The sequence below is a fragment of the Paramormyrops kingsleyae genome, chromosome 10, assembly GCF_048594095.1.
Source record: "Paramormyrops kingsleyae isolate MSU_618 chromosome 10, PKINGS_0.4, whole genome shotgun sequence".
Classification (NCBI taxonomy): Eukaryota; Metazoa; Chordata; class Actinopteri; order Osteoglossiformes; family Mormyridae; genus Paramormyrops; species Paramormyrops kingsleyae.
Window position 1 is genome coordinate 24,416,531 of NC_132806.1, and position 27,782 is coordinate 24,444,312.

Genomic DNA, 27,782 nt, shown 5'->3' on the forward strand with positions numbered 1-27,782 from the left:
TAAATCTTGCGCCCGTCATTAGAAAGGCAGGTGTCGGGGGGCAGTATTTTGAGGCGTGTGTTGTTTTGAAGTTGTTCATTCTACTATACGTAGCTCGGCCGGATGTCGTCCTGGTACATCGTGAGGTCTCCCGAGGTCGCGGTGGGCCGGCAAACACGCACAGCTGGGCCCGGGTGTTCTCTTGTCAGCCTCCTGCCGATCCTCCGCAATCTGCTGCCCCCCGCGTGCCCTCAGTTAATGAAACACAGCTGGCCCTGATTTGATAGTTGACTCTGGGCTTTAAACTGGGTCAGCTGGGCGGCCGTGCCGGGTCTCGGAGGATTTGCTGTGTTGCTGGTTTGCATCCAGTCCCTTCTAGCTGTTTTGGTGTGTGTTGTATGTGTGTGTATGTATACATGTATGTATGTATAAACTCAGGTGCCTCCAACCTTCCCATGTGACGTAACCTCCCAAAGTAAACCTTTAATTTGTGGATGAAGCTCGTCGCTCGCGGGAGTTTTACTTGCATAAAAATTTTCAGAGGGCAGCACAAAAAAAATGATTGGTTCAGAGAGATAACCAATCAGATTGTAGAGGAGGTGGGTCCAAACAACTAGAGGAAACAGGACCAAGACAGCTGATTGGTTGGTCCCGCCTCCTTTAGTTGCACGGACCCACCATCTCTACAGTCTAATTGGTTATCTCTCTGAACTAATCATTTTTTGTTAATTTTCGTCCAAACATTTTTGTGTAAGTGAAACTCCCATGAGCAAGTTTGCCAACAGGATAAAATCATCCCCACTTTCCCTTCGGAAATTTCCCCCATGAAATTACACAGAAGATAAAAAAAAAAAAAAACAGTGTTACATAAAATATGGCGCTATATATTTTCATTTATTTAAAGGAGACAGGCTACTGAGCTGGCGTGCCAAAAGCTTTCCGCTTCTACCTCTGTAGTTTCCCCATGAAGTCATAACTCTGTACTCTTATAATAGCACATTTTGAACATCACATAACGATGTAGCTTTTCCCACTTGATATTCCTTGCTAGTTTTGTTTCCTGTCATTGTTAAAAACCAAACATTTTTCATTAAACCAATTCTTTCTATATGGCGTCACTTTCTGTTTTTAATCATTTTTTTAAGTGTCAGACTCATGCATATCCTGAGAAAGTAAATAGTCTGGCTCTGGTTATATTATAATTGCGTTTAACCCCTTGGTAGTGGTGACCTAAAACATGTTTGCTTAGCCGCCAGCTATGTCCTAATTTTCATTCGTTATAATCTTTTACAAATAAGCCAGGCCCAGAGTTAATATTAAGCCTAAGAAGTTGGAGGCCTAATTTATTTAGGAAAACTTTGTTGTGAACTGGAGGGAAAAAAATGTAATTAGATTTTGAACTGGGGGCAGGTTTATCGTGTGAAGCAGGAATGTAACGAGCGTTATAGTTCAGCATGGTGATCTTTTAGGGTATCAGAGCACCAAACCTGTGATACATTAAATACAACGCAGGCTCTGCTTTCCACAAGAACTGTCAGGTTTTATTCTATCCTTAAATGAAAATGACCGGGGGGGTGGAAATCAGGTCTTTCCAGGACTTGTTTAACATTTTTCTATTTAACATGCAACAACCTATTAATTGACAGCTAAAATAAATGACAATGAAACATTCTGCCTTCAAACAATTTCCATTCGCATTTAGATTCGTAAGTAAGTGGCTCGTTGTTAATTCGGTTGTTTTTGTGTCTATGTTAATGCAACGTTCCACTTAAGCAAATGGAAATCCATCAAGGAACTGACATGCACAACTATCAGCCACCGAAAAACAGGCATTATTTGGCAAAGTTATAATGTTCCAGAACACAATGTACAATTCTTTCAGTACTGGGGAAGAAAAGACAGCTGGTTGGATGGAAAGTTCTACAATTAGATGGAAGATTCTTCAAATCTATGGAAAGTTCTATAATTTCATGGAAAGTTCTGTAGTTTACTAGAATGTTCTACATATTAACTTATCAGATATTAACTTACCACCCCCCAGTCTTTTACCTTTGTCACCCCTTCAGTTGTCATCTTCTAGCATCAACACCCAGTGTTGTGCATGAAAGTGTTAAATTAGTGCCATTCCTTGAACATGCTCATATTTTGAGTGAACTGAACAATCAGTTTGCAATTAATAAATGAGAGCATAAGGGTTGTTCACACTGGTGAGAGTGAACGACGCTCATCACACCAGAAGTAACAATAATAATTACTTGCTAAAAATGAACTTTCATATTGTGATATGAAATACAATGCATTAGCCTACGCTGTCTCAGAATCGGCACTGTTTTGGATATGATTATGTGATGATTTTGATTTTCCCGCGCGTTCCTTGTCTTGATTAGTGTCGATGTGCTCCCATGCGCTAGTAGTGAATCTCACCACGTGCAGATTCATTTCAATTCCACCTCTCCGTCTGGGCGCTTAACTTTTCTTGTCACTGTCTGTGTGTGTGTATGTCTGTGAGTCTATACTGTATATATATATGATCTTGTATGTTCAAAGGAACACATAGCTGGCCCGATTATTGTTGTATAGTTGCTCTCACTGCAAATAAGGCTGATATGACCAGTTTATTGTTGCAAAATACCAAGAGGACTGTTTGCGACCAACTCTGCTGTATGTGTGTGTTTGCGTGTGTGTGTTTTAGATGGATTAATGGATTGCGTCGACCCAGACTGCTGCCAGCAAGCCAGCTGTTACAGCGGTCCTCTGTGTCAGGGGTCCCCTGACCCGCTGGACCTCATCCAGCAGAGCCAGACCCCTTTCGTGCCTCTGCCCCCCCGCCTCTTCTTCGACCGCGTTCGCTTCCTGGTGGGCAAGGCCAGCACCCACGTCCTTCCTGGGGACATCCCGTTCGACAGCAGGTGTGTCCGATGCAGCGGTGCGTCCGACAGCACCGGGAATTGTTTTTAATTGTGTATTTCTTTCGGGGGGGGGGGGGGGGAACTCTGCTGTAGTAACTCATTAAATAGTCTGGACTTTCTGCAGCAAAATATTATAGTGCCACATTATCCTAGGAGGTAAACTGTTTGCGTGCTCCGCGGGTATTTTTAGCCGTGGACTGGAGATGCGCTCTTCCATCGTCGTTCTTCAGTCGTCTCCTACGCTCATCTGTGACTATTCAGCTCGGTCTCAACTTTTTGTGAACCCGCGGCTGTTGCTCCCATCTGGTACATGGATGGGTCACTGGTTCTTCACGTCTGCCTCATGCTCAATCTCAAGGATGGCTGCATGGTTTGTCCTTATGGTCCAAATCCAATAAAGTAAATTTTAACACCCAATAGCTGCCCTCATTCAGACTCACATGTGAATCATTTGGATTGGTTAGTATGTTCTAATTGCTCGTGCCTTGGTTGTGCTGTGGTAGCTGAGACCTTGTTCTCATAGACCCACGAAACGGCTGCTTTTTGCCATATTCAGCTAGGATGCCATTCAAGCTCTCACTCATTATTTCCCATCATGCATCATGCCCGAAGCCTTAAATTGCCTCGCAAGGAGAAAAGCTTGTCTGTTTAAGGTCTAATAGATGGCTACAAAAGGATTGAAATGCATAAATTGCTTAATTAATTAGAGTCTTAATTAAAGTCCAAGTCGTATACATTATCACGTACTTATAAGATCTCATTTGTGGAATATGCAAATGCGTTTGCTAATAGCACAGCACATGACTAATTAAAAATCTTAGTTCATAATAATTGCGGAGCTCTGTGATTCGTGAGGTCGCCTTCCCGGTCGGCCTTTTCGGCTTCGCCGGTCCGTTCCATTAGCTGCGCCGTCTCTGACCGGCAGGCGGGCCTCGGTGATACGCGGTCAGGTGGTGGCGCTGGACGGGAGTCCGCTGGTGGGGGTCAACGTCAGCTTCCTGCAGCACCCGGAGTACGGCTTCACCGTCAGCCGGCAGGACGGGAGGTGAGCTGAGGCCGCCGTTCACATGTAGGTCATCCTGTGCCCTGTCGCTTCCCTTTGTTCTGCTTTCCGTGTGGCCTGGAAACTTTTTGAATATTTTTAAGGGAAAAATCTGTGCCATCATCTATATACAGTATGTGATATATTCACTATTCTTCAGTAAATCAATGTTAATTTTTATTATGGGTTCATATTTGCTTTTTTTTATTATATAGTTTTGACCTAGTGGCCGCTGGGGGAATTGCAGTCACCCTCGTCTTTCAACGTGCCCCCTTCCCTACCAAGAGGAAGACCGTCTGGTTGCCCTGGAACCAGTTCGTCGTCCTGGATAAGGTCACGCTGGACCAGGAGGAAGTCCCGCCCCCGGCCTGCGATGCCAAGAGCTTTGCCAGCCCGTATCCCGTGGTCCTGCCTTCCCCTCTCACCAGGTTCGCTGCAGCCTGCGTGGAGAGGGGACCAACCGTCCCAGAGCTGCAGGTACTAAGGGGGCCCGTCACTGACGCTCACCGTGGCTGCCAATGTTGAGAACATGCCTGCGGTTCAGACTTGGATATATGGAACTAAATAAAGATTGTGATTTTACATTCATATATATATCCATCCATCCACCCACCTATCTTGGGCAGGGGGGCCTAGATCCAAGCCAGCACAAGGCACAAGGCTGGAGCGCAGCCTGAACGGGATTCCGGGGTCTGATGCAGGATTCAAAAATATTAGTAGAAAGATTAAACAGTCATAACAATGTGTCAGTTCCTGTACAGGCCTACACTGTAATGGTCCTCCTGTGTATGTCACCATTGTTTATCTCATGTGTTATAACTGAATGTTTGACTTTGTCCTGCGGTGACATTGCAGCATGTTAAAATAACAGTATAATAATCATTAATGTTTGTCTAGAGAGCATGTGTGTATGAAAGGAGTAAAGTGTAAGGAATGTGTTACAGTTTTTGAAGAGTAACATTCAATCATTAGGATAATTCCGCTATCTGCCGATGCCGACGTTCCCGGATATGTATCCCCGTATTCGCATCGCCGGTTTTCCGCACATCTGAGCTGCCTTTTCATTCTCGCTTCCCCAGTCATCCTGCTTGTTTGCTGGGTTCTATGTCGTATCTTGGAGCTTCTTCTTGCACTAATTATCTGTCCGCGTGCACCTCCACACATCTGTCATCCGCCCGTCCTGTTCCAGCGCCCCAGACGTCGGGGCTTGACAAACGCGCGTCGCGCAGCCAGTGCGACTAGCGCGAAAGGCCGGGACGCGTGGGCGAGTTGCGGCGGCGGCAAGGGCGGGGGAGGCTTTCGCGGGAGACGCTCCAGCGGGATCCAGGGGCGATTAGAGAAGACGGATGTTTTTTCAGCCAGCGCTAAGTCTCACGCTAGATGAGGTGTATCTTCGTCAGGTTGAGAGATGTTCTTGGCACAATTAAAAAAAAAAAAAATGCGCCACACGTGTCAGGGCACGCTTACAGGGTTGTGGGGTCAAATCCCACACTTGTTCTGCATGTGTGGAGTTTATTTAGTTTCCTTGTTCAGCACAGCCTTCCACCCACAGTCCAGGTGTCTCAATATTACTAATAGCGCGTGATCTTGTGTGTGTGTGTGCGTGTGTGTGTGTGTGTGTGTGTGTGTGTGTGTGTGTGTGTGTGTGAATGCGTGCTGTGCGATGGACTGACATCCCATCAAGAGTGTGGCCTGTCCTACCTGGGATGAGCTCCAGGCCCCCACAGCCCTGGGTTGGATGGATATTTAAAAAAATGAATGAATATAAAAAAAAATGAAAAAGTAATAGATATTACAAATATAAAAAGTGCTTGACAGTTAAATGGATACGAGTCGCATGCAATCGGAGCAAAGTCCAGCCTGCGTGTTTTTTTTTTGACCCTTGTGATGTACTCTGAGCGGATTAGGTGGATGGGAGGGCATTTCCGCACTGTCCCGGGGCCAAGTCTCTCCTCATTTAAACGTGACTGTCCTGGCCTGCGGGGGTCCTCAGTCAGTGGGGAGCTTTGCTGACTCGACAGCGCCGGTGGGTAGGTCCCCAGTACCACTAATAAGCGGGCGGGGGAAGAAGGCTCCTCCCGCATCAACACACAGCTCACGTTTACCAGAGGACGGCGCCGACCCGCATCACACCTGAGGGGGGGAAGGATCCGGAATGAGATTCAGCATGAACAGACAGGGAGGTAACGCGGTTCGGGAGCAGGGAAGAGGGCAGGGGGCACTGAACAAAACTGCCTTTCATAGAATGAAGAATAATCGATTTAATCAATGTTAGTCATTCGAAAAACCCCTGGATATCCTAGCAAGAACAGGAAATGTATGTTTTATTCCAGGCAGGTGGCAGTGAAGCACGGCCGCTTCAGCACTGCATTCTGACAGCAGCTCTGCTTGTTTGTTTGCTGACGTCATCCACTGTGGGGAGAAACACGGTGTTGACAGGCTTAGCCAATGGGCCTCAGCGAGCCGCCTGTCGTCCTGTGGTCACTGGTGTGAATGGTGACGGTTGCCCCCCCCCCCCCCCTCTCACCCACTGTCTCATTGCCGCCACCTGCAGGCCGTGCAGGAGAACATCGCCATTCCTGGCAGCTTCATGAAGTTGAGCTACCTGAGCACGCGCACGCCAGGCTACAAGTCTCTGCTGAGGATCATCCTGACCCACTCGGTCCTCCCGCTGGGCCTGACCAAGGTGCACGTGTCCGCCGCCGTCGAGGGACGCCGCTTCCAGAAGTGGTTCACCGCTGCCCCCTGGCTAGTGTACCTGCTTCCCTGGAACAAGACCGACATCTATGGCCAGAAGGTGTCCGGCCTCACGGAAGCCGTCGGTATGTCCGTCCGTCTCCCCGTCGCCCCCTGCTGGTTAGTGATGCCTTGCAGGGTGAAGTCATAATTTCCTCCAAAAGCAGTTTGCGAACTGGAATTCATTTAATTTATTTACTGAGTAATCGAGCGCGCTGGTGGATGGGCTGACTGTGTAACACTGAACCGGCCGGGGATAATTATTCCCGACGATATCAGTGTGACACGCTTTTCCCGAGGCGCCGCTCCGCCACAGGATTTGATATAACTTATCAGCCGCCAGTTAAATCTGACGCTTTTTATTCTCAGCTGCGTCCCCCCGTCGTATTAATTATGGAAAACCTATTTGCAATTATAAAGTTCTTTGATTAGCGTTTTGCTAGGGCGCTTGATTGACACCAGTGTGTTCGGCGTCGTGCGACTGAAAAGCTGTTGACGTGAACGGGCTTTAAGTGCTCTTTAAGTGTAGCCTTTCTGTCCATTGTGTACCAATGAAGGAGTTTTATTAATGGAGAGCAAAGTATATCTTGTTTCACTGCCCCCCCCCCCACCCATCTTGTTTTATAAAGTCCTCTGATTAATTTAAGAGCTCTCGTATGTGACGATACGGCCTCCACCCAAGCTGAAAATCAGACCTGGTGCTGTGATTGTGTCTGTTAGCAGGAAAACACAAAAGGGTTGATTTTATGTTAACTCTCCATGTATCCATACCTGCCTCTAGCCCAGATCATGTGACCTTACTAACAGATACACCAATTTCCCTGGGGTTTATATTTACTGGACATTTTTATCCATTGCAATATGCACTCACCTAAAGGATTATTAGGAACACCTGTTCAATTTCTCATTAATGCAATTATCTAATCAACCAATCACATGGCAGTTGCTTCAATGCATTTAGGGGTGTGGTCCTGGTCAAGACAATCTCCTGAACTCCAAACTGAATGTCAGAATGGGAAAGAAAGGTGATTTAAGCAATTTTAAACGTGGCATGGTTGTTGGTGCCAGACGGGCCGGTCTGAGTATTTCACAATCTGCTCAGTTACTGGGATTTTCACGCACAACCATTTCTAGGGTTTACAAAGAATGGTGTGCAAAGGGAAAAACATCCAGTATGCGGCAGTCCTGTGGGCGAAAATGCCTTGTTGATGTTAGAGGTCAGAGGAGAATGGGCCGACTGATTCAAGCTGATAGAAGAGCAACTTTGACTGCAATAACCACTCGTTACATCCGAGGTATGCAGCAAAGCATTTGTGAAGCCACAACACGCACAACCTTGAGGCGCATGGGCTACAACAGCAGAAGACCCCACCGGGTACCACTCATCTCCACTACAAATAGGAAAAAGAGGCTACAATTTGCACGAGCTCACCAAAATTGGACAGTTGAAGACTGGAAAAATGTTGCCTGGTCTGATGAGTCTCGATTTCTGTTGAGACATTCAAATGGTAGAGTCAGAATTTGGCGTAAACAGAATGAGAACATGGATCCATCATGCCTTGTTACCACTGTGCAGGCTGCTGGTGGTGGTGTAATGGTATGGGGGATGTTTTCTTGGCACACTTTAGGCCCCTTAGTGCCAATTGGGCATCGTTTAAATGCCACGGCCTGTTTCTGACCATGTCCATCCCTTTATGACCACCATGTACCCATCCTCTGATGGCTACTTCCAGCAGGATAATGCACCATGTCACAAAGCTCGAATCATTTCAAATTGGTTTCTTGAACATGACAATGAGTTCACTGTACTACAATGGCCCCAACAGTCACCAGATCTCAACTCAATAGAGCATCTTCGGGATGAGGTGGAACGGGAGTTTCGTGCCCTGGATGTGCATCCCACAAATCTCCATCAACTGGAAGATGCTATCCTATCAATATGGGCCAACATTTCTAAAGAATGCTTTCAGCACCTTGTTGAATCAATGCCACGTAGAATTAAGGCAGTTCTGAAGGCGAAAGGGGGTCAAACACCATATTAGTATGGTGTTCCTAATAATCCTTTAGGTGAGTGTACAATAGATAGAAGGTTTACTCTTCATGTTTGCATTTAGGGACTCGAACACACAACTCTTGCATTGTTAGTACACTGCACTACTTGTTGAGACGGCATTACAAACCTGGCATTTGACTGGCACTGAGCCTTGGTTTCCCCAAAAGGTTTTCACCTGCATTTATCATTCCAGATCAGGTTTGTAATTTACTCGCCCAGCACATAAAATAAGATACACAAAAGTCTTATATGTGGCATGTTGGATTATTTATGAATGCAAACTGATGTTATATACATCTTTTGTTACTTTAGAGAAGCGTTTCTCAGTCTGTTCCTTGGGGACCCAGAGCCGGTCCATGTTATCGCTCCTTCTGAGCTCCCTGCCAGACAGTCCAAATTGGGGCTGGGAGAGAGCAAAAACGTGGACCGGCTCTAGTCAGATTGGGAAATGCTGATTGGGAAACAGTGCTTTAGAGGCAATGGGTTGGATTAAATATGCAGAACTGCTTGTATTGAAGGATAATTCAGTTTACATGTGCTGAGGAATAAGCAGTATCAACTCAACATTAAGCTAAACAGTTTACATGCATTTTATTTCAAGTCACACTCACATTAACTGATGCATCCTTCACAGCGTAAAAGTATACGAGCAGAACGCATCGCTTGCATGTTTTTGCAAATGAAAAATCCAGACAGTCTGAAGAATCGAAAGTGACTCGACAATTTCCCCGAGCGAGTAATTTTGCCAGCAGTCGGTGGAATCTGAACTGTTCCCATCAGCAGCAAGTGATTTGCCCGGTGTACATGTCGGCCAGGTGAATTGCCGGTATGCCGTTCGGGTTCGACCATGATGGTTTAGCAGGGCCAGGGCGGGCTTTACCTTCGCAGGGGGCCTAGGCAAAGCTTTACTTGGGACCCCCCAGTGAGAAAATCGATGGTCATTTCACTTCCTCCGCTACGCAGGTAATTCTGGGGCCTTAGGCTACTGACTCTTCCGCCTTTAGCTAGAGCTGGCCCTGACTGGACCTGAACTTTGAACGGATCCTTTGTGCAATGTACAAAACAAATATTAAATTGCCTTTTCTGCGATATTTGTGAAAGAAATTCTGTGATTCTGTGCTTTGTTTTTGGAAGATGGTAAGCGACAGAATGTAGCTGAGTGACCAGAAGTAGTACAGCGGCAGAACGGCTACCCAATGTTACATGGTGCAGTGTTTGAGCGACAGCCTGAGTGTTTGTCAGGTAGCTTTGGTCATGCATTAATCTCCATTAATCTCCACCTTCTGGCTGTGTTAGCCCAACAGAATAGCATAAAATGCATTTTAAAATGCATTAGCGATTTATTTTGAGGCATCTCTAAATGGCTCTGCATCCTGCCATCTATCAAATGAAATGCCATTGTTAGTAGAACATGATGATGTTTTATATATGGTGCTTTTTAAGTTATTGCGATTATTTTTGCTATTTTCGGCCAATGACCAAAAACGCTATAAATATATTATATGAGTCATGTATGCGGTCTCTGGTCCATTTTGGCTTCTGGAAATAATCATATTAATCATTCTCATTTGGGCATGAATATCTGCTTAGATTGTGAGTCACACGCAGGGCCGAGAGCTTCCACAAGCACCGACGCCCATGTTTTTAACCCCTGAAATGAAACGCATCCATGTCCCGGCATTGGCACACACCCCCTCCACACGTGTACGAATTCCAAAACCGTATCTCATTTCGAAGGCCAAGGCCGAGAGCCAGATCCATCAAGATGACAGCAGCGGGACACTTCTGCTGCAACCTGAAACCCAGTGTGTCCTGCAGGCATTTGTAATCCTGTAACCATGGGAGAGAGCCACCAGCGCGGGCTGTGATCAGGGAGCGGGCTCCCGGGAACTCAAACCTGACAGTACACAGACCCGCCGCCGCCCCGTGCCGCAGCCGCGCCGGGGTCACCCTGGACAGGCAGGAAACGCCCCCAAGTTCAGCGCTTCATGCGTTCGGGCTGCTTACTTCGGTGGTCGTGACTAGCAGCTTGTTTTTGTTTTTCTCTGGGGCTGAGCAGGTTCTCCGAGTCTCAGCATGCAGTTGGGGTATTAGGGCACCTGTGGTAGACAAAATGCTTTTTATTGTCTTACCGCAGGACGAGAAGCTCCTCTCGTTAAAAATATTCCGTGTTGCTGAGGTCTCCCATGTCATTGAAGAGAGCTGGAACCGAGTTGTAATCTCAGATTTTTATGCGATATTTAAATTGGTGCCCCGCCCGCAGCTTATACGTCTCCCCTGCATTACCCAAACATGCAATTAAACAGAACCCCCCCCCGGCGATGGCCTCGTCTTTTTGTTCCAGTTTCCGTGGGGTATGAGTACGAGAGCTGCCCAGGCTTCATCTTGTGGGAGAAGAGAACGGCCCTCCTGCAAGGGTTCGAGATGACGGGCTCGAACCTGGGGGGATGGTCCCTGGACAAGCACCACATCCTGAACTTGCAAAGCGGTATGCTTGCTCTCAGCCCCAGTCCATTTGTTTTATCGTTATGTGAGCAGAGAGACGCTTTCAGTTTGGCACAAAATTCTTTCACGACCAAAGAAGCCTGGACTGTATAATTCAGTCAAAGAGTCACCTCTGGCACTTTCTGATGTTTCTAGTGTCTTTAGCCATTTCCTTGCAGCCATAACCAAGACTGCGTTGACCTTGAGGAACAAGGCTTGATTTTCGTCCGACATGAGCTTTTCTGTTAAATTCTTTTGCTATAATATTCCTTCTGCGGCTCTTTGTTATTTTTTTTTTTTAGCACGAAGCTCCTTCCTTTTAAATACAGCACCAGCAAACAATAAGATAATTTACAGAAGAGTGCGCCGTAATTTAAAAACGGCTGAATTGCGGCCCCGCTGTTATCGTCTCTGTGTTCTGCATATGCTAATGATACATCTCTCATTTTCCAGTTTTTTTTCAGCATTTATGACCGCAATTCTTGTACCGGCAGGGATCCTGCACAAAGGGAATGGCGAGAACATTTTCATATCCCAGCAGCCCCCGGTCATCACCACGGTGATGGGTAATGGGAACTATCGCACCATTCCTTGCCCCAGCTGCAATGGCCCCGCCTTGGAACAAAAGCTCTTCGCTCCCGTAGCTGTGGCCTGCGGTTCTGACGGGAGTGTGTACGTCGGCGATTTTAACTTCGTTCGCCGCATCCTCCCCAACGGCTTCTCTGTCAACATTCTCGAGCTCAGGTACCGTCACTTGCCGGATCCTCCCTAAGTCACATGTGCTTCGGGAGTCGGGAGGGAGCTTAACGATTTTTTCATCTTCTTTCCCGACACAAAATCGATTTGTTGTGCCGTCCCTAAAATTACCCCCGTCCTTTAACTTCGCAGATATGAAATTAAATGCGATTTAAAGCAACGTCGCTATTGAGAATGGATCAATTTTACTTTACTCATAAAGCTTTAACACAATGTCAGAAAGAAAAAAAAAAACATGATTTATATTTTTTGGTTTTTTTTGCCTAATACCGTTTAATAGATGATGTATTTTTTGCATTTTGCTTTTTTTGATGCGACGGGCTTTTCTCTCTGTACGTGAGACGTTATTGCCGACTTTGGTTATTAAGTAGCTACTGTAGCAGCAAACTTCTGTTTTCAACCAATTAAAACATACAGAGGTAGCTGCTTAATTGACTCATATGACAGGTCTTTGAGCCAAGTATCTCAAGAGCAGGTTCCTTTGGCTTAACGAAAGCTCTCTATTGCACCTTTCGTCCACAAGCACGTTTTTGTCATGGATTCCATCTGCTTTCTGCGGAGGTACGATTGAGTTTGGGGTGGGTGCAGGGAACAACCTGCACATAAGCTCAGGGAAGACTTTGAATGCCACTTAAAAGTAAAAACAAAAGACACAACATAAGTAAAAAATCGTGCAGCTTCGCTCGCAAGTAAGCGGTCAAGGTAATGAATCCCAGCGGGTCACCGGCAGAAAGATCTTATTTCATGTGAAGGAATTTGTGTTTTTTTTCCTGTGAATAAATGATCTTTTCATCTTAATATTTTCTCTGTTTTTCTTTCCTTGGATGTGATGCTACCAGGAACAGGGACATCAGGCACAGGTAAGAGGCCGCGGTCCTCCAGTGCTTACTGGGATTGTCTGTCCAGCACCCTGCCCTCATGGGTCGTTAGCATCCTGGTTAAAGAAACATTTATTTTGTGCCCTTTCCCCAGCAAAACAATTTTCTCATGCTCTTTCGGGGCAGGGGGATTAAAAAGGGCGAATGGATGGCTGTCGATATCGAGGTCTACCGACCCAAAATTCGGACGAGTCGGGATTAGGAACGCTGTCGTGTCGCTAAAGGACGGCAGGGTGGTCTTTGCGAGTGTGCTGCATATCTGAGACAAAGCTGGACTTTAATGTGTGTTTAGGGAAGGCAGGGGCCCCCCCACGGCGGGAGGGCATGATAACACAGTGGGTCTGGCTGACCTTGGATCCTGACAGATGAAATCTGCTCCACAGGAAAACAAGGTGCCAGACCGCAGAAGGTGTCAATGCAGAGTGCATAAACGAAAAGATCCGAACCGCCCGCTTGAATTTATTTTCTTTTCTAATGCTTTTATATCATTGTTTTTTTTTTTTTTCAGTCCACTGATTTTCAGCCTGACGCTGCCACGTGGTGTGACCTAAGAATCCTGCCATATTGTTTTTCCACCTTTTACTGTCTGCTTTATTACACGTAGTTAAACGGCTCGAGAAAAGGTTGTTTCGGCTGCCAGGTGGATGTATCAGGAGGATAAAACATGCGGAACACAAAGACATACAGCAGGGGGCGAAGGACAAGGCTGGACCCGTGGGTCCGCGTCTGCCCCTCATATCCGTAGCGTTTAAAAGCCACATTTTGTGCTATTATTTTATCAGTGCATCCTTTAAATGATATTACTGCTCAAATCAAATCAATGTGATGGTCAAAATCCTAGCAAAAAAAAGCGAGCGATTTATGAGCCATTGGTTCTATTTATGAACTAAGAAGATTTTACTGCTTATATGTTCACCTGTTGGGGGTGGGAGGGGCTAAATACGTACTGAAGCGGTTTATGTGAAGAACCCTTGTGGGATTTTAGCCGGCGGCCTTTGGGCCAAATCGACATTTTTCACAACAGTCGCATAACCTGAACGTTTATTTTAGTCGCTGTTTGTGTCGGCTGTCATTTTTTTTTTTTTTAGCCATGATAGGGCCATTAAATGAGGTAAACGTGGCTGGGCCGTTATTATAATAAGTCTACGGGGTATGTCATAGTGTGTCATGCGCTACCTCTAATTAGTCCTACCTATGCGTGCACGTATGGAGTGTGTCCTTTCCCTCAACATCCCCTGTACAAGGCCAGGCAGATAGATATTAATAGGCTTGGTAATTGCATAAAATGCATGTGACACTGGGGAGGAGTAATAATGAATTATGATGCTAACGCTGAAATTAATTTCTTTTCCGCGATTACGACCAGGTCCCTCACAATTAGCAGGAACCTGAAGTAAATAGATATGTGTAAGAAAGAGAAATGAGTTTATTTCTTCTCCCAACCCACTTAATGTTCGTTAATGCGCAGCCGTATGCGCGGGCTGGGGAATATCTCCTAATGGACTTAATTCGGAGACAAGGCACCTGTGGCGGTGATGAATTCCATACAGGGGGCCGTGTTCCCCGTATCTCTGAATGCCTCGTTGCCATATTCCATTTATTTTACTTCTCGGAGGCAAGGCAAGCAACCACAGTGTTGCGATATTTAATAAAGCCCGGATCGGATATTAAGCGTTTGGCAATAAAGCATATGTCCTCTGCAATGTCCGTCAAGCGATAAGCTAGCATCGCCGTGTATCTCAACAATGAAATACTGCAAATGAATGTATATTATAATTGTATGCACGTTCGTTTTTAGAGTGGTTTTTGTCAATGCCGGATGGTTCTGTGTCACACAGCACCAGCCCGGCTCATAAGTACTATCTGGCCATGGACCCGATGAACGAGGCCTTGTACCTGTCGGACACCAGCAGCAGGAGGGTTTACCGGCTGAAGACTCTCATAGAACCCAAGGACTTGGCCAAGAACCTGGAGGTGGTAGCGGGAACAGGGGAACAGTGTCTGCCCTTCGACCAGAGCCACTGTGGGGACGGGGGTAAGGCCTCGGAGGCCTCACTCAACAATCCCAGAGGTAAGCCCTCCTGTGCAGTGGCTCCAGGTGCCCCACCTCTTTATGTCACTTCCTGTATCTGGGTTACACACTTCCTGTGTTTGGCCTTGACTGAGTTCATCCTGGGATAACTTCTTCTGCATTTGACGAATGAGTTTTAATTTTAAATTTAAATTTTTAAGTTCTGCTCTCTTTTTTTTACTAGCATGTCTAGAGGTCAGAACTGTTCCTGCTGTGCTTCCTCCATGAGAAACGCATTAACTGCACCCCCGGTCACAACTAACATTTATGAGAGACTGCATGGCTTACATTGTGTTCTGAGGTTTCTGCTATATGGCAGAGTAAAGTCGACCGGCTCAAAGCTGCTGGTTTGGCATTTGTTGTTGTAGGTTGTCTACTCTCTGGACTTTTTTCTACTTATAATTGTAATTTGCACTTTGTGTCTTACCAGCTAAGTTAACGCACCCTAAATGGGCAGCTTTTCTGTCATCATCATGATCAGGCTTTTATCATGGTGATGCTTTATTTGATCTTGCTGTGTCTGTAGGCGGAAAAGTCATTTTCTGATTCCAGTAAAAGGTTGCCAGGGAAATTTAGGCTTCTTAAAAACAGGATAATATAACAGAAAAGCAAACATTCGTGCATATACATCCATCCTCCAACCACTTACCTTAGACAGAGTCCTGGAACCTGTCCCAGGTGACATAGGGGTGACATAGGGGTGACATAGGGGTGGACCCTGGATGGAAGTAATTTATTAAAATATTTCAATATGTAGACAGACAGGCGGATGGACGGACGGACGGACGGACGGACGGACGGACGGACGGATGGATAGATAGATAGATAGATAGATAGATAGATAGATAGATAGATAGATAGATAGATAGATAGATAGATAGATAGAGACATTTTACTGTATATATTGACGAATCATATATAGCTGGTGCACTGAAATATGAAGACCACGATAGATAGACAGACAGCCAGACAGATAGATAGATACATACATACATACATGCATACATACATACATACATACATACATACATGCATACATACATACATACATGCATACATACATACATACATACATGCATACATACATACATACATACATACATACATACATCCTGAATGAAATGACAGGCATTATAGCAGCATCAGAAAGTTCTAGTCCCTGATGACATTAGCATAACTGTGCTTCCACAGGGTGTGAGCCAGCGGCGCTTTTCAGAGTGATGCTGATGCACCAGGCTTTGTACAGTATGTACCATTCTTTCAATGCGCCACACCACAAAAGCCCTGCAACAATGTACTCGGTATAGCAGGACCATCCAAGGTCACATGATGAATGGTGTTTAACTGGCCAAGCGCTAACCGCGGGCAAGTCCCTCGCTCGTGGACCTAGATTAGTGATTCTAGGTAAAACTTTTAGAGCGCCCGCGATGCCTTCAGTCATCGGAGGCCCTAAAAAATTCATCACGTTCATCCGCCCACCAGTGGGAGGGTAATCAATCTTTAAGACCTGCTGTCTGAATCCTACCCTTGCGCTTACTGGCTCTACCGCACTTTATAAATTAGTAAACCTCATAATGAGAAAACGTTTTCTTTTTTTTTTTTCCGGTGAGAAATTGAGAGCTTATCTATTAGTCGCCAGCTGCTTTGAACACATCCATGTCGCAGATAATGATCCTCGGCGTGAAAACAAATCTCGTGCTTCCCTGTTTTGGTACGCTAACCACCCGATGTCAGATCCATCACCACGAGACTGGGGTGCACCCCCTGTCTTCAGAGTGTGAAAACACGGATATTTGAAGCGATACGAAATACTGTTTACATAATATTGTACGCTATCCAACGCAGAATTAATTTTCATCCGTTGAATGTGATGAAATACCGCAGAAAATTCTCAATTCTCATAGGATAGCAAACATGTAAATATAACTGCAGGCAGAGATTAATGGGGTCCAAGTACTACGGCATAAATAGACACTTTGGCCACATTCCATTTGAATGTCTGTAAATGGATGTGTTTTCAGTACGGAAGGACTTAGTGTTTGTATGGCTTTATAATTTCTACTTTACTGTATAAGGGACTAGGGAGTTTGGGCACTGCAGCACCACAATAAGCCTAACCTGTGTCTTGTTTCTGGTCCGAGTAGCGGAAGGAATATTGCACCATTACTCCAAATTTCATGATTCTCAGTCATATACAAGAGTAATTATAGCCTGCTGAAATTTGATTGGCTGTTGTTAACAATGTTTGATGAGCAGATGAACTTTTATTATATCATTTGTTGGGACATCTGGCCACAAACACACATATAAAATTTCATGTCTTTATGTCCAATGGTTTCCAAGTTATTTTGGGTTATAAGCACATGCATTGGTTGAGTTTTATGAAATTTGGAGAGTGATTTAATAAAGCCCGCAGTGTCACACCAACTAAACTTAGCAAGTTTGGTGAGACTTGGATGTTCCGTTGATGAGAAATAGCTCATTAAGTGCAGACAGGCCACGTCCAAGAAACTAATTGGTCTGTAGCATCGGAACAATTACTGTGATCAAAATCCTGCAGACAACTTTTTGTCTAAATGGTCTCAAGATGTTGCAGTTCAAAATTTGTGTGAATCGGATTAACAGTTTAAGTTCAAAAAAGTAGATTTTGCATGTTTTGCAAATTAACTAAAGATCTAAGGGACATTGTTTGACGATCTTATTAGCAAATATAACTGCCCGCAGCCAAGGAATGTGCAGAAAAGAGAATTTACTTTCTATGACCCACAGTTCTGAAAATATTGGCCAAAATGTACAACAGAGCACTATAGCATCACCATTAGGCTGACTGGTGTCTTTTTGCAGCCCAGAAAAGTGCAGGGACAGTTGCAACATGGCACCAAATTTCGTGATCCTAGGTCATATTCATGGATAGTTATATCCTGCTGAAATCTTATTGCCTGTTGTCAGCCATGTTTAATGAGTATATGAACATTTATTAGAAGATTAGTTGGGACATCTGCCCATAAATATATATATACAATATTTCTTCTTTCATTGTCCAATGGTTTCTGAGTTATAAGCTATTTTGAATTTTAGCGCCCCCTATTGGGTGATTTTTATTAAATTTGGGGAGTGGCATCGTACTAATTACACATAGCAAGTTTGGTGAGAACCGGATGTTCAGTTGATAAGAAATTGGTCATTAAGTGCAAAAAGGCCATGCCTGTAGCATTGGAACGATTTGCCTGATTAGAATCCTACAGACAGCTTTTTGTCTGCGTGGTCTTAAGATGCCACAGTTAAAATTTTTTGAAATTCACATGAACTGTCTAGGACGAGTTTGAAAAAGTAGATTATGCAAATTATCAAAAAAAAAAATCTACGTGGGCAGAGCTTCATAGTCCCATTTGCAGTATTTTTTAACATGAGCCAGGGAATGTCTGGAAAAAAATATTTTGTTTGTCTGACTCATGGATCTGGAGATATAGGCCAAAATGTAAAACACTGGGCTGTAACGCCACCGTCAGGCCGATGGGTATGATTTTGCTTGCCTGAGTAGTGAGGGGGATTCTACACCACTCCACTAAATTTGGTGTTTCTACACTTTATGGTCTCTGCTCTCCGTATCATTTTTGTGCAGAATACAAATAATAATAATAATAATAATGAGAAGAAGAAGCAAAAAAAATCCTAACAAATAAAACGGGGTTCCAGCACAACACACTTGGACTGCTGCTTTTATTTCCTATCGCATTTCCCCCCTATGGTCAATTAACAGAATTCTAATTAATTATGGCAAAGGAAAATAAAAGCAGTCTGTTACACATAACTACATTTTTAGTGGAATTGAGTATAAACTAAAATCATTTATTTACAGCCCTTGAATCATTAGTCTTTAAAGTTCAAAACATTTTTAAGAGGGAAATTCCAGTGTGTGAAACTCCTCCGACCTGAATGTCGAGGAGCTGCCTGAGGACGATGCGAGCAGATAAATGAGCCCGGGCTTCTCCGTGTGTCGTTTGGCGACTGCAGGAGTGCCGGGGGGTTATTAGCGTTTGATAGTATGTCATCCCCCTCCCGGTATCTGGCACGAATAGAACTGGGAGTGGCTGCGTTAGCAGCCAGCAAGGCCACTCTCCACGGAAGCGCCCCCTGAGTCTGCCGCGCCCACGTCGGCGACGTCGGGCAGCCCCAGAGGTGGCTATCTAATGCCTTTATCGGCTGATGACACTCAGCCTCCGCAGATCCCCTTTCATCTGGGCCCCCTATCACTGACTCATTCCATTACAGCATGACAGCAGATGCCTTAAGCCACAACCATGAAAGAGAATGAGCTTCATGCGAACAGTCACGGAGGGTGGAGGTTTATAGGCTGTGTGACAGAAGGGTGCTAAGACATGTGACATGTGACATGTGATGGCACAAAAGATGCAGGTGTCCCCACAGTGGGTACATTCGGCGGTCAATAGCTTGTACCACAACAACACGTTGGGGATCTGAAGGACCAGTTGTTTGTGGATCATTTCCCTCGTCTGCTCCTCGTAGCCGCGGTCATACGGTCACATCTTTGTGGATCTGCTTGTCCGTCTCCCTCTATAGTACTCATAGTGCCAATAATAGGTTCCAGTTCTGTGCAGCCCCAGCAACAGTCAGTTTCGTCACTGAAGCCCCAAATGAATCTGAGTGAGCTCCGAATTATTATTATTTTTTTTAGCTCAGATGTTTTAAGAACTGTGCTATCAGTTTGGGAACTGAGGCTAAGCCCCAGATATCTTAAGATCTTATCAACACTACTGACAACAGTTAACTATCACCTCTGCTCAAGCCGAATTTCTCCCCCATTTCTGATCCCCCGTTTACTGGTTTGTGCGTTTATGCGAAGAGGGACGCCAGCCAAGGAAACGGGCCCGTGTTGTAACCTCTTTTTGCGGTATGCAAACACATCATTTGTACAGCCTCTGCGCATTCATCCGAGGGACGTAAGATCACTTAGTGACTCATTAGGTTCATAACAAATAATTACGGTAAAGCTCTGTTTTACTCACAGTCACACTATCAATCCTCCGGCTCCGAGCAGCTGGTCAGTTTATGAAAATGTAGCGAAGCACCTGCGAGCCGCTGGGGCCCGTTGATTGCATGTAAATGTTGCCTTCGTGAGTTTCAGACGAAGCCCCCGTCACGTCCGAAAAGCCTCAGCGCCCGTTCAATGGATGCTGATTTCGTAATTAGGCTGTGGATGGAAATTGCTGCACTTCATCCCTACTCAAATTCGCTGCCTCCAGGGCGATCAGGCCCCTAAATCTCAAAGGGGTTCATTTCTACATTGTTAACCATTGATTCGGTTGATTTTATGTATTTAACTTTTAACCCCCCCAAAAATTGGCTTTAAAGATGTGATGAAAAAGCTCGTCTTCCCGGAAGCTTGTGTATCATCCTCGGCTGACTTGAGAGTTTTCGTTAGTTTCCTGGACAGGAAATGTCATTTTGCCTTGATTTTCGTAACTTAGTCAGGTCGGTTATTGATGTGTCTCCAAAACAGGCAAGCAGGGCGCAATATGCTGCTTTAGCGCGTGGAAATACATGCAAGAGAAATTCAGTAAGCAGCAGTTTGGCTTGTCATCTAGCTATGCGTTGACTTAGCAATGATTGATGGCATGGACTGGCTAATGCGTGAAAGTAGAGTTGTACGTTTTATTTTTCGGCTAATTGTTATAGCATCATTGGAGGATTAAGGGACTGTGTCCACTGAACCTGCGTGGCAAACCTGCGAGACACGGCGTGTGGGAGGGGACATCTTTGCTGTGAAATGGGATGTTGGCGACTTGTGCGTCACCTGCTCTAGGCTAGCTAAAAGTGATAGCTTGCTAAAGTGCAGGTAGCTTGCCATACTCTCGCTATGGTGGTTACGTAAGTGTGAGGTGGATGGGGGCGGACTGATTAGTTCCACCTGTGTCTCATTTCCTGCAGCAAGTGGTGTGTTCAGTTTCGATAACACTAGGCCCCCAATAATCCAGACGTTGGATGTGCTAACTTCATGCTACCATTTTCCTTTTTGCCATCTCATTGCTGAATAACGTCAGTCCAGTTCCTCTTCCTCTGAAAATAACCAGAAATCCCCCAAATAAGGATCCCAATACCTGCCGAGTTAAGCGTCATGTAGTTCTCTTGGCTTGCTCAACTGTTTCAGAAACACAAAATAACATTTCTGCCTGATCCTGAGCTAGAACATTTGATTAAAGTGTGGCAACAAAGAGACCACAAGCAAAGGTTCGGGTTACGGGAAATATATATTTATTTTTTGTTAGATTATTAGTTTTTCTCCTCGGCAGACCAGACGTCTGCGGTTCTGCGTCCTTGTTGATGGCCTCGCTCGCTCGTTTTCCATCCTCCGCGTTTGATCCTTGTTTGTTCGCCTCCGCTTCCCACCTCTTAGTCCGTTTAATTGGCTGACCAAAAGTGACATTTTCGACTCGGGGGCACACACACAAAAAAAGAGGTGTCACAACAATGAAGAGGGAAAGGAAAAACACCTCATTGACGCACTGGGCTGAGTTCTGGCGAGCCACGACTTCTGACCCAGGTTTCGAGAGAAATACGTTCTTTTTTTTCCCCTTCAGCTCTCATTAAAAAGCAACATGCGGGGGCCAGATTATGAAGGATGAGATTGGCTCATGCTTCGCTAAATCAAGCAGTGAATCAATTAAGGATGCTGGAGGGAGCTATTCAGTCACTGTCTCACTAGTCACTCGTCTCCCTTTATCAGTCTGTCTGGGTCCCTGATTGACAGGCAAGTGGGAAATAATGTAAACAGATGCTTTTTGATTTGCTCTTGTTTTTGTTTTGCTCTATTTTCTTTGCCAAATGGGCCAATAAGAAGAGTTCGTGATTTTTTTTTGTATTTGTGTCAGGGATTTCATCGGTAAATTCACTCTCTAATAAAGGATCCAAGGATTTTTATTTGCAAGGTATGCAGTCAGAGTAATATTTGCCGTGAAATGAAAGATGGTCAACTCCACCATAATAAAAACAGTCACGTAGTAGCGAAGTAAACTAGGCATACGTTACATGGAATGTACGATTTCCTGATTGCTCGATTTTCCCAATGAAGACGTCCTGGTTTTGTATATGCCTATTGTGTTTCTTTGTTTGGATTTTTTTTTTCCACTAATAAATGAACTGTAAAAATTCAGAGCCCTCAGCTGTCTGTTGCACAGAGGATCAAATGTATGGTAAACAGAAGCTTCCTGAGGGAACGCGTGGAGATGCCAGCGGCCCCAGCAGGCCTGCATGAGACCCCAGGTGGGAAACCGCACTGATGCCATACTGCGGCTGGGGGCTGGAGGGGCAAAAGGGGGATGCGTCTCTCAGGCGGTCCGCCCTTTGGCTCTCTCCCAGAAAGGCCTCAGGAGCCTGACAGGCACCAGGACGTGATAAGTGCGGTACTGATTATGGGGTCACCTTCTCACCTTGGAAATGTGGTCCCTGCCCCCCCCCCCCCCCCCCCCTTTGAAGGCTTTTGAACTTGTGTAGAGGTTTCAGGGATCATAAATAGCAGCATTATAGTTTGGCCCCTATAAGCTGACCCCCCTTTTAGGGTTTAACCCTTTATTTGCCATTTTTCACAAGTACATTGGAATTCTTATTCTGTGCATATTCTATCTTGCACTCCTTCGCGACTTACACTCATATCTCCAGGCGAGGACAAAGCCTTGGGGTTTAAGCACAGGGTCAGTCATTTATCCATCACCCTTGGAGCATGATGGGGGGTTAAGAACCTTGCTGAAGTGTTCAAATGGAGTCGTGGCCATTCTGCCAAGGATTAGATTCAAACCAGCAACCTTCTGGTCACAGACATAGAGACTTCAATCTGTTCTAGGGGCACCTTACATGACAGAAATCTTAGCCCATTAAACACTAAAATTCAGAAATAAATACCTTTCATTTTGCAAAACCATTATACATTTCTTTTTTATAGTTTGTTACGGATGAGGTACCTTGCATCTTTTTTGCTTAACTGCTATCTAAACTCGCCGATCCCTGAATCTCTCAGTTCCCGGCTCCGGACTCGGAAACCTGCTAGCTCTCCGCAGTTGGTTCGAAATGAGTCAGAAAAACAAAAGCGAAAATAAGTAATTAATAAGGGCGATGCTGCAAGTTAGCAAAACAGAGAAGCAGATGGCCAGCCGTTACCGAAAAACAAATCTATTGAAGCAAATGAACAAATATCATATTTGTCAGAATTAATCAAACGTAATTGTGGCTTACTGTTCACAAGTTCATTAAGCTGTTTCAGCCGTTTTAAGATACAGATGTTTCCCCCACCCTCTTTCAAGACTTTCATAAAAGCGCAAGATTGATATACTGACCGTTAATTGTTTCCATTTTAAATGTTTGATGAATGAGTTTCCTGCTGTGTCGGTGTTGGCATACCAATTGACCTCGGAGCCAGTCGGTTACTGAGGACGAGGCCTTCCGCACACTGACCTTTTGATCGGTACTATAGCAATGCAATGATATTTTCCAGCTGTTAAAATAGTAAATCTCAATATGCGTTATTACCTTGTATTATCCCTCCAGTCATTTTCCATAAACACTTATCGAGTGGAGGGTCGAGATGAGCCTGGATCTGAAAAAGTTATTCCGTCACAGGCAACATTCTGTACGGGCGATTCAGAGACGGCTATTCGCCTCACTACAAATGTTCAGAGAGGAAGCAGTGAAATGAGGCAGATAAATTATCAGATGCAATCACACCTGCTCATCAAAAAACTTTGGAAAAATGATTGGGGATTTGTCGTACATTTTAAAACTGCGCCTTGAAAAATAAAGTTGGGTGTTATTCTTTTCATTCTGAGAGACATTCACCTATCAGTGCTTTCATCTGCGTATGAACAAAATTATATTTTGAAGGATTTACACATGAAATAAGATGGCTTATGGAAAGCGGTACTCTGTACTTGGAAAACTCATTACCAGTCTCCAGTCGTGTGACTGCAAGTGAATGAGTGATCAGAATAAGCATTAAGTTAAGGATAGCAGTTTCTATAAACTTTTTTTTTTTGCATTTTAATGTGTTTTTTTAATTGTGTTATTAATAAACCCAGAAAATAAATGTCAAAGTAAGAAATTTCAAGTAAAAATGTTTTAAATGCTTATTATGAGTGGACCAGTAGTATCGACTTTTGCTGTTGAGTGCAGTACATAATGAAAGGTTATTTGATGTCGTTTTATTTTGAAATTGTTAGAAATATTACAGTATATTTTCTGTGTGTTGTCTGAGCAAAAACTTTGTTGTTTTAAGGGTGGCCAAGTATTTATTTTTTTAAAAAGTTCATGCATTTATCACAACTCTTCTTCTGCATTATTAAGCTCCACATACATGTATAAATTACATTAAAGTTAATGAGATTCTGCCCATTTTTTTTGATCGCGGGCCAGCACATATCCCACGAAGCCCCATACGGCTGGTACAGAAATGATCCTCTGATCGGATCTCTCCAGATGGTGGCACAGAACCAACGCAAGGCCACATGGACTTATAGAAAACGGGTCTTACAGTGTTGTACAAGCCCCGTCACTGAGTTCCCCTCCCCCCAGCAACCACCGCAACTTCCTTTTCTGAACAGCCCTTTTACCGTGACAGAGGAAAGAAGCCGTATCGCAGCAGTAGCTATCATCCATCTGCCGCTTAATAGCTATCGTGTTATCCGGCATACAAGATCCCATCCCCTTGAGTTAACGCCATTCCTTATTGTCAATGCAGGCTGACACGGCGAAACTTGAAAGTGCCCCAACTGTCAAATACGGTTACCAAATGACCACTGTCGGTCGAGAGTGCTGGAATCCGAGAAACCGATCTTTGTTGACTGTTTTTGGGAAAATAATACGGAGGAGAGCCCTGTAGGAGGCAGAGCTGTCAACTCACCAGGATTTCGTTGGAAAATTTGATGCCTGGAAGGAGCATTTTAATTTAGCACGTAGATGGATGGGCTGGTGAATGGATTGGCGTCCTGTTCAATGCAGACGTCTGCCTTTTGTGCCCAATGTCAATGATCCACATACTGTAAGTTTGGTTCAATGTGAAATACTTTGAATGTTAAATGCATGCATTGAATGTTGCACCACAGTGCTTGGAGGTAAGAATTCTGCCCCCCTCTGCTTGTGAAGACTTCATGTTCTCACTATGTTGCCTCCGGGTACTTTGGTTTCCTCTTGTAGTCCAGAAGTATGTGACTGCACAAGCAGGAATCTCTACCTTGCCCATGGTGTCTGTCTGTCTGTCCTCCGGTGGGCCGGGATCCTGACCAGGGTGTTCCCCTGCTTTGTCCCCGGTGCTGCCTGGGCAGGGTTCCACGTTCAGCATGTACCTGGTAGAACAAAAAGCCAACGTTGTGCCACAGTACTTAATGCCAGATGGTGACAGAGAACAGGGTGAGTGGGTTTGGGGATAATAAGACACTTTCCTGGAGTTCAAAGACCCACAGGCTAGCTGACGTGGTCCCAAGGCAGGCCATCCTTACACAGCTTAGAAAGAGCTGCCTGAGTATTGCATCCAGGTCCTTGTTCCTAGTCTGCCACCAAAGGTTTATGGATCACATTCTGAGAGTTCTCAAGCTGCCCGATTGATGATGGAAGTAGGGCGCCAGCAGATGCAGGGTTAGCGCTCGGGTAGGAGCGTGACTGATCGCAGCACGGACAGCTGGGCCCGCAGGTCGCTGCAGGTTCGGCAGGCGTCCCTGTTTATGGCTGTGCTCGGGGACGAGCGAAATGGAAGGCGTGTCAGGTCACTTTAATGAGCAGCTCCACCGGGAACCCGGACCGTAGGCCACACAGAGCTGCACCTGAGTCACTTTTGGAGCATGGAGATGATCATGAAAAAATTACTTACAAATAAGAACATAAGAAATTTACAAACAAGAGGGGGCCATTCGGCCCATCAAGCTCGTTTGGGGAGAACTTAACTAATAGCTCAGAGTTGTTAAAATCTTATCTAGCTCTGATTTAAAGGAACCCGGGGTTTTAGCTTCCACTACACTAGCAGGAAGACTATTCCATACTCTCACTACACGCTGTGTAAAGAAGTGCTTCCTCAAATTTGTTTTAAAATGTTCTCCCGCTAATTTCCACTTATGGCCACAAGTTCTAGTATTTAAACTAATATTGAAATACCCATTTGGCTGAACAGCATCCAGACCCGTTAGAATCTTATAGACCTGGATCATGTCCCAATAAAAATAATTTATTGGAAACTGGTAAAGCGTTAATAAAAGACTGAATTATATATTTTTGTTTTCTAAAGAAAATGAGATTTTTTTTTTTTAGGTGAGGCCAATGATAATGATTATTCACTGAATGTGAATTTAATATCTACCAATCAGCTGCATTTTTAGACTGTATTTATTGTTACGCCATTGACTGCATTAGCTGAATGTTAGCTAATGCTCTGCGAGGCAAAAAAGAAAAAATGTGTCGTGAGGTTAGCAGACTTTGACAATTTATGGGAGAAAAAAAAATGAAGAGGCAGAAGGTTATGTCTGAGTTTTTCAAAAGCAAACAGACAAGTGGATATGACTTTATGCCCCTCTTGTTCAGATGCGTTCCATGGTCCATGGAAGGGAGTGATCATCCGTGAAAACACAAGCGCACGCATACTCGAGAGAAATATGAAGGCCGGGCTCATAGGTAGAAGAATGTGTCTGTGGAGGGTTTTGGATGCGGCCGAGAGGCCATGAAACACTCCATTTCACATGCTGGAGGAAAGACGAAGCCACTTTCTTTAACGTCCGTAGTAGTATATGGATGATCCAGAGTGACAGTCCATATTAACAGGCTGAGAGAACTGGCCATGCTATGTACTTGACTTCTTTTCACTTTAAACGACTTGCAACCAAATGATTCACCAAATCTGAGGTTGGTTTAGAAATTACGAGGAGCCGGCCCTGAAATGCTAGTCAGGTGTGAAAGAGCGAAACCTTTGAATATGAACGTAGGCGTCTCATGTCAGACCTAAGGATTCTGCAGTCATTTTGTCTTTTCTTCCTGTGTGTGGTTCTCATGCTTGCGGCTGGAGATTTGCCTTAAAATTAGAAAACATACCTGTCAAGGGACTAGTGAACAACGAGTCAGTTAAGAGATTTTGTTGTTTGTTTATCTATAGCTTTATTTAACCCATCCAGAGTGTCCCCTCAGGGGTATAGGAACCAGGGGAGATATTTATAAATATTTAACTTGGCATCATACCCCCACACCCCCCAAAAAAAATTATAAAAAAATAGACCTTCAAATTGCCCCCTCCCACACACACACACGCACCCATATCATCCTCTCTCCTATACCAACGTGTCCCTCCCTCCTGCCATGTGTTTTCTGGGATAAGCTCCAGGTTCAGCACGACTCAATTATTGAAGCAGATATAGAAGATCGATGGATCTGTTTTATTTTAGCATTGTTTAGCTACTTAACACACAGAACCTCATGCCAAAATGGCCACCTCCCGCCTTAGTGTTATATAATATCTTGGCAGATATGTTAACTTCTTTAGTAATTAACTCCTTATAGAGTCTTTAAAAAGTAATATTGCAAGCTTGCTATATTGCTTAAACTCTGTGTTTTTATTAAGTTTTGTTGACTGACAAGAATACTCCATCATGCAATTTAAATACAATAAATTTCCTTTAATTGCTTACAATTGCTTTTTATTTTTATAGGCAAGTTGTAACATTTTTATTTTATCATTTATGAAATTTATAGATCAATTTGGTTCACTGCAGAGACAGTTATTTTTTAAAATAATTTTGTTCCCTTCCATAAAATCCTATAATACTTGTGTACTTGAATAGTATTACTGGATACATCCATTATATATAGTAATCTTTTTTGTCATGTGGTCCAA

At 44.5% G+C, this 27,782-nt stretch overlaps 1 protein-coding gene across 8 annotated transcripts in view; it reads left to right on the top strand.

Annotated features, from left to right (window-relative positions):
• The window catches only part of LOC111855497 (teneurin-1-like), a 365,325-nt gene that overhangs the window by 305,610 nt on the left and 31,933 nt on the right, over window positions 1-27,782 (top strand). For all 8 annotated transcript variants that reach the window (XM_072717559.1, XM_072717557.1, XM_072717558.1 and 5 more), the window contains 8 exons: window positions 2,672-2,888; window positions 3,814-3,933; window positions 4,146-4,401; window positions 6,479-6,752; window positions 11,064-11,207; window positions 11,698-11,947; window positions 12,799-12,819; window positions 14,676-14,908. In XM_072717559.1, the coding sequence (XP_072573660.1) occupies window positions 2,672-2,888; window positions 3,814-3,933; window positions 4,146-4,401; window positions 6,479-6,752; window positions 11,064-11,207; window positions 11,698-11,947; window positions 12,799-12,819; window positions 14,676-14,908 (1,515 nt within the window). The remainder of the gene's footprint in view (window positions 1-2,671; window positions 2,889-3,813; window positions 3,934-4,145; window positions 4,402-6,478; window positions 6,753-11,063; window positions 11,208-11,697; window positions 11,948-12,798; window positions 12,820-14,675; window positions 14,909-27,782) is intronic.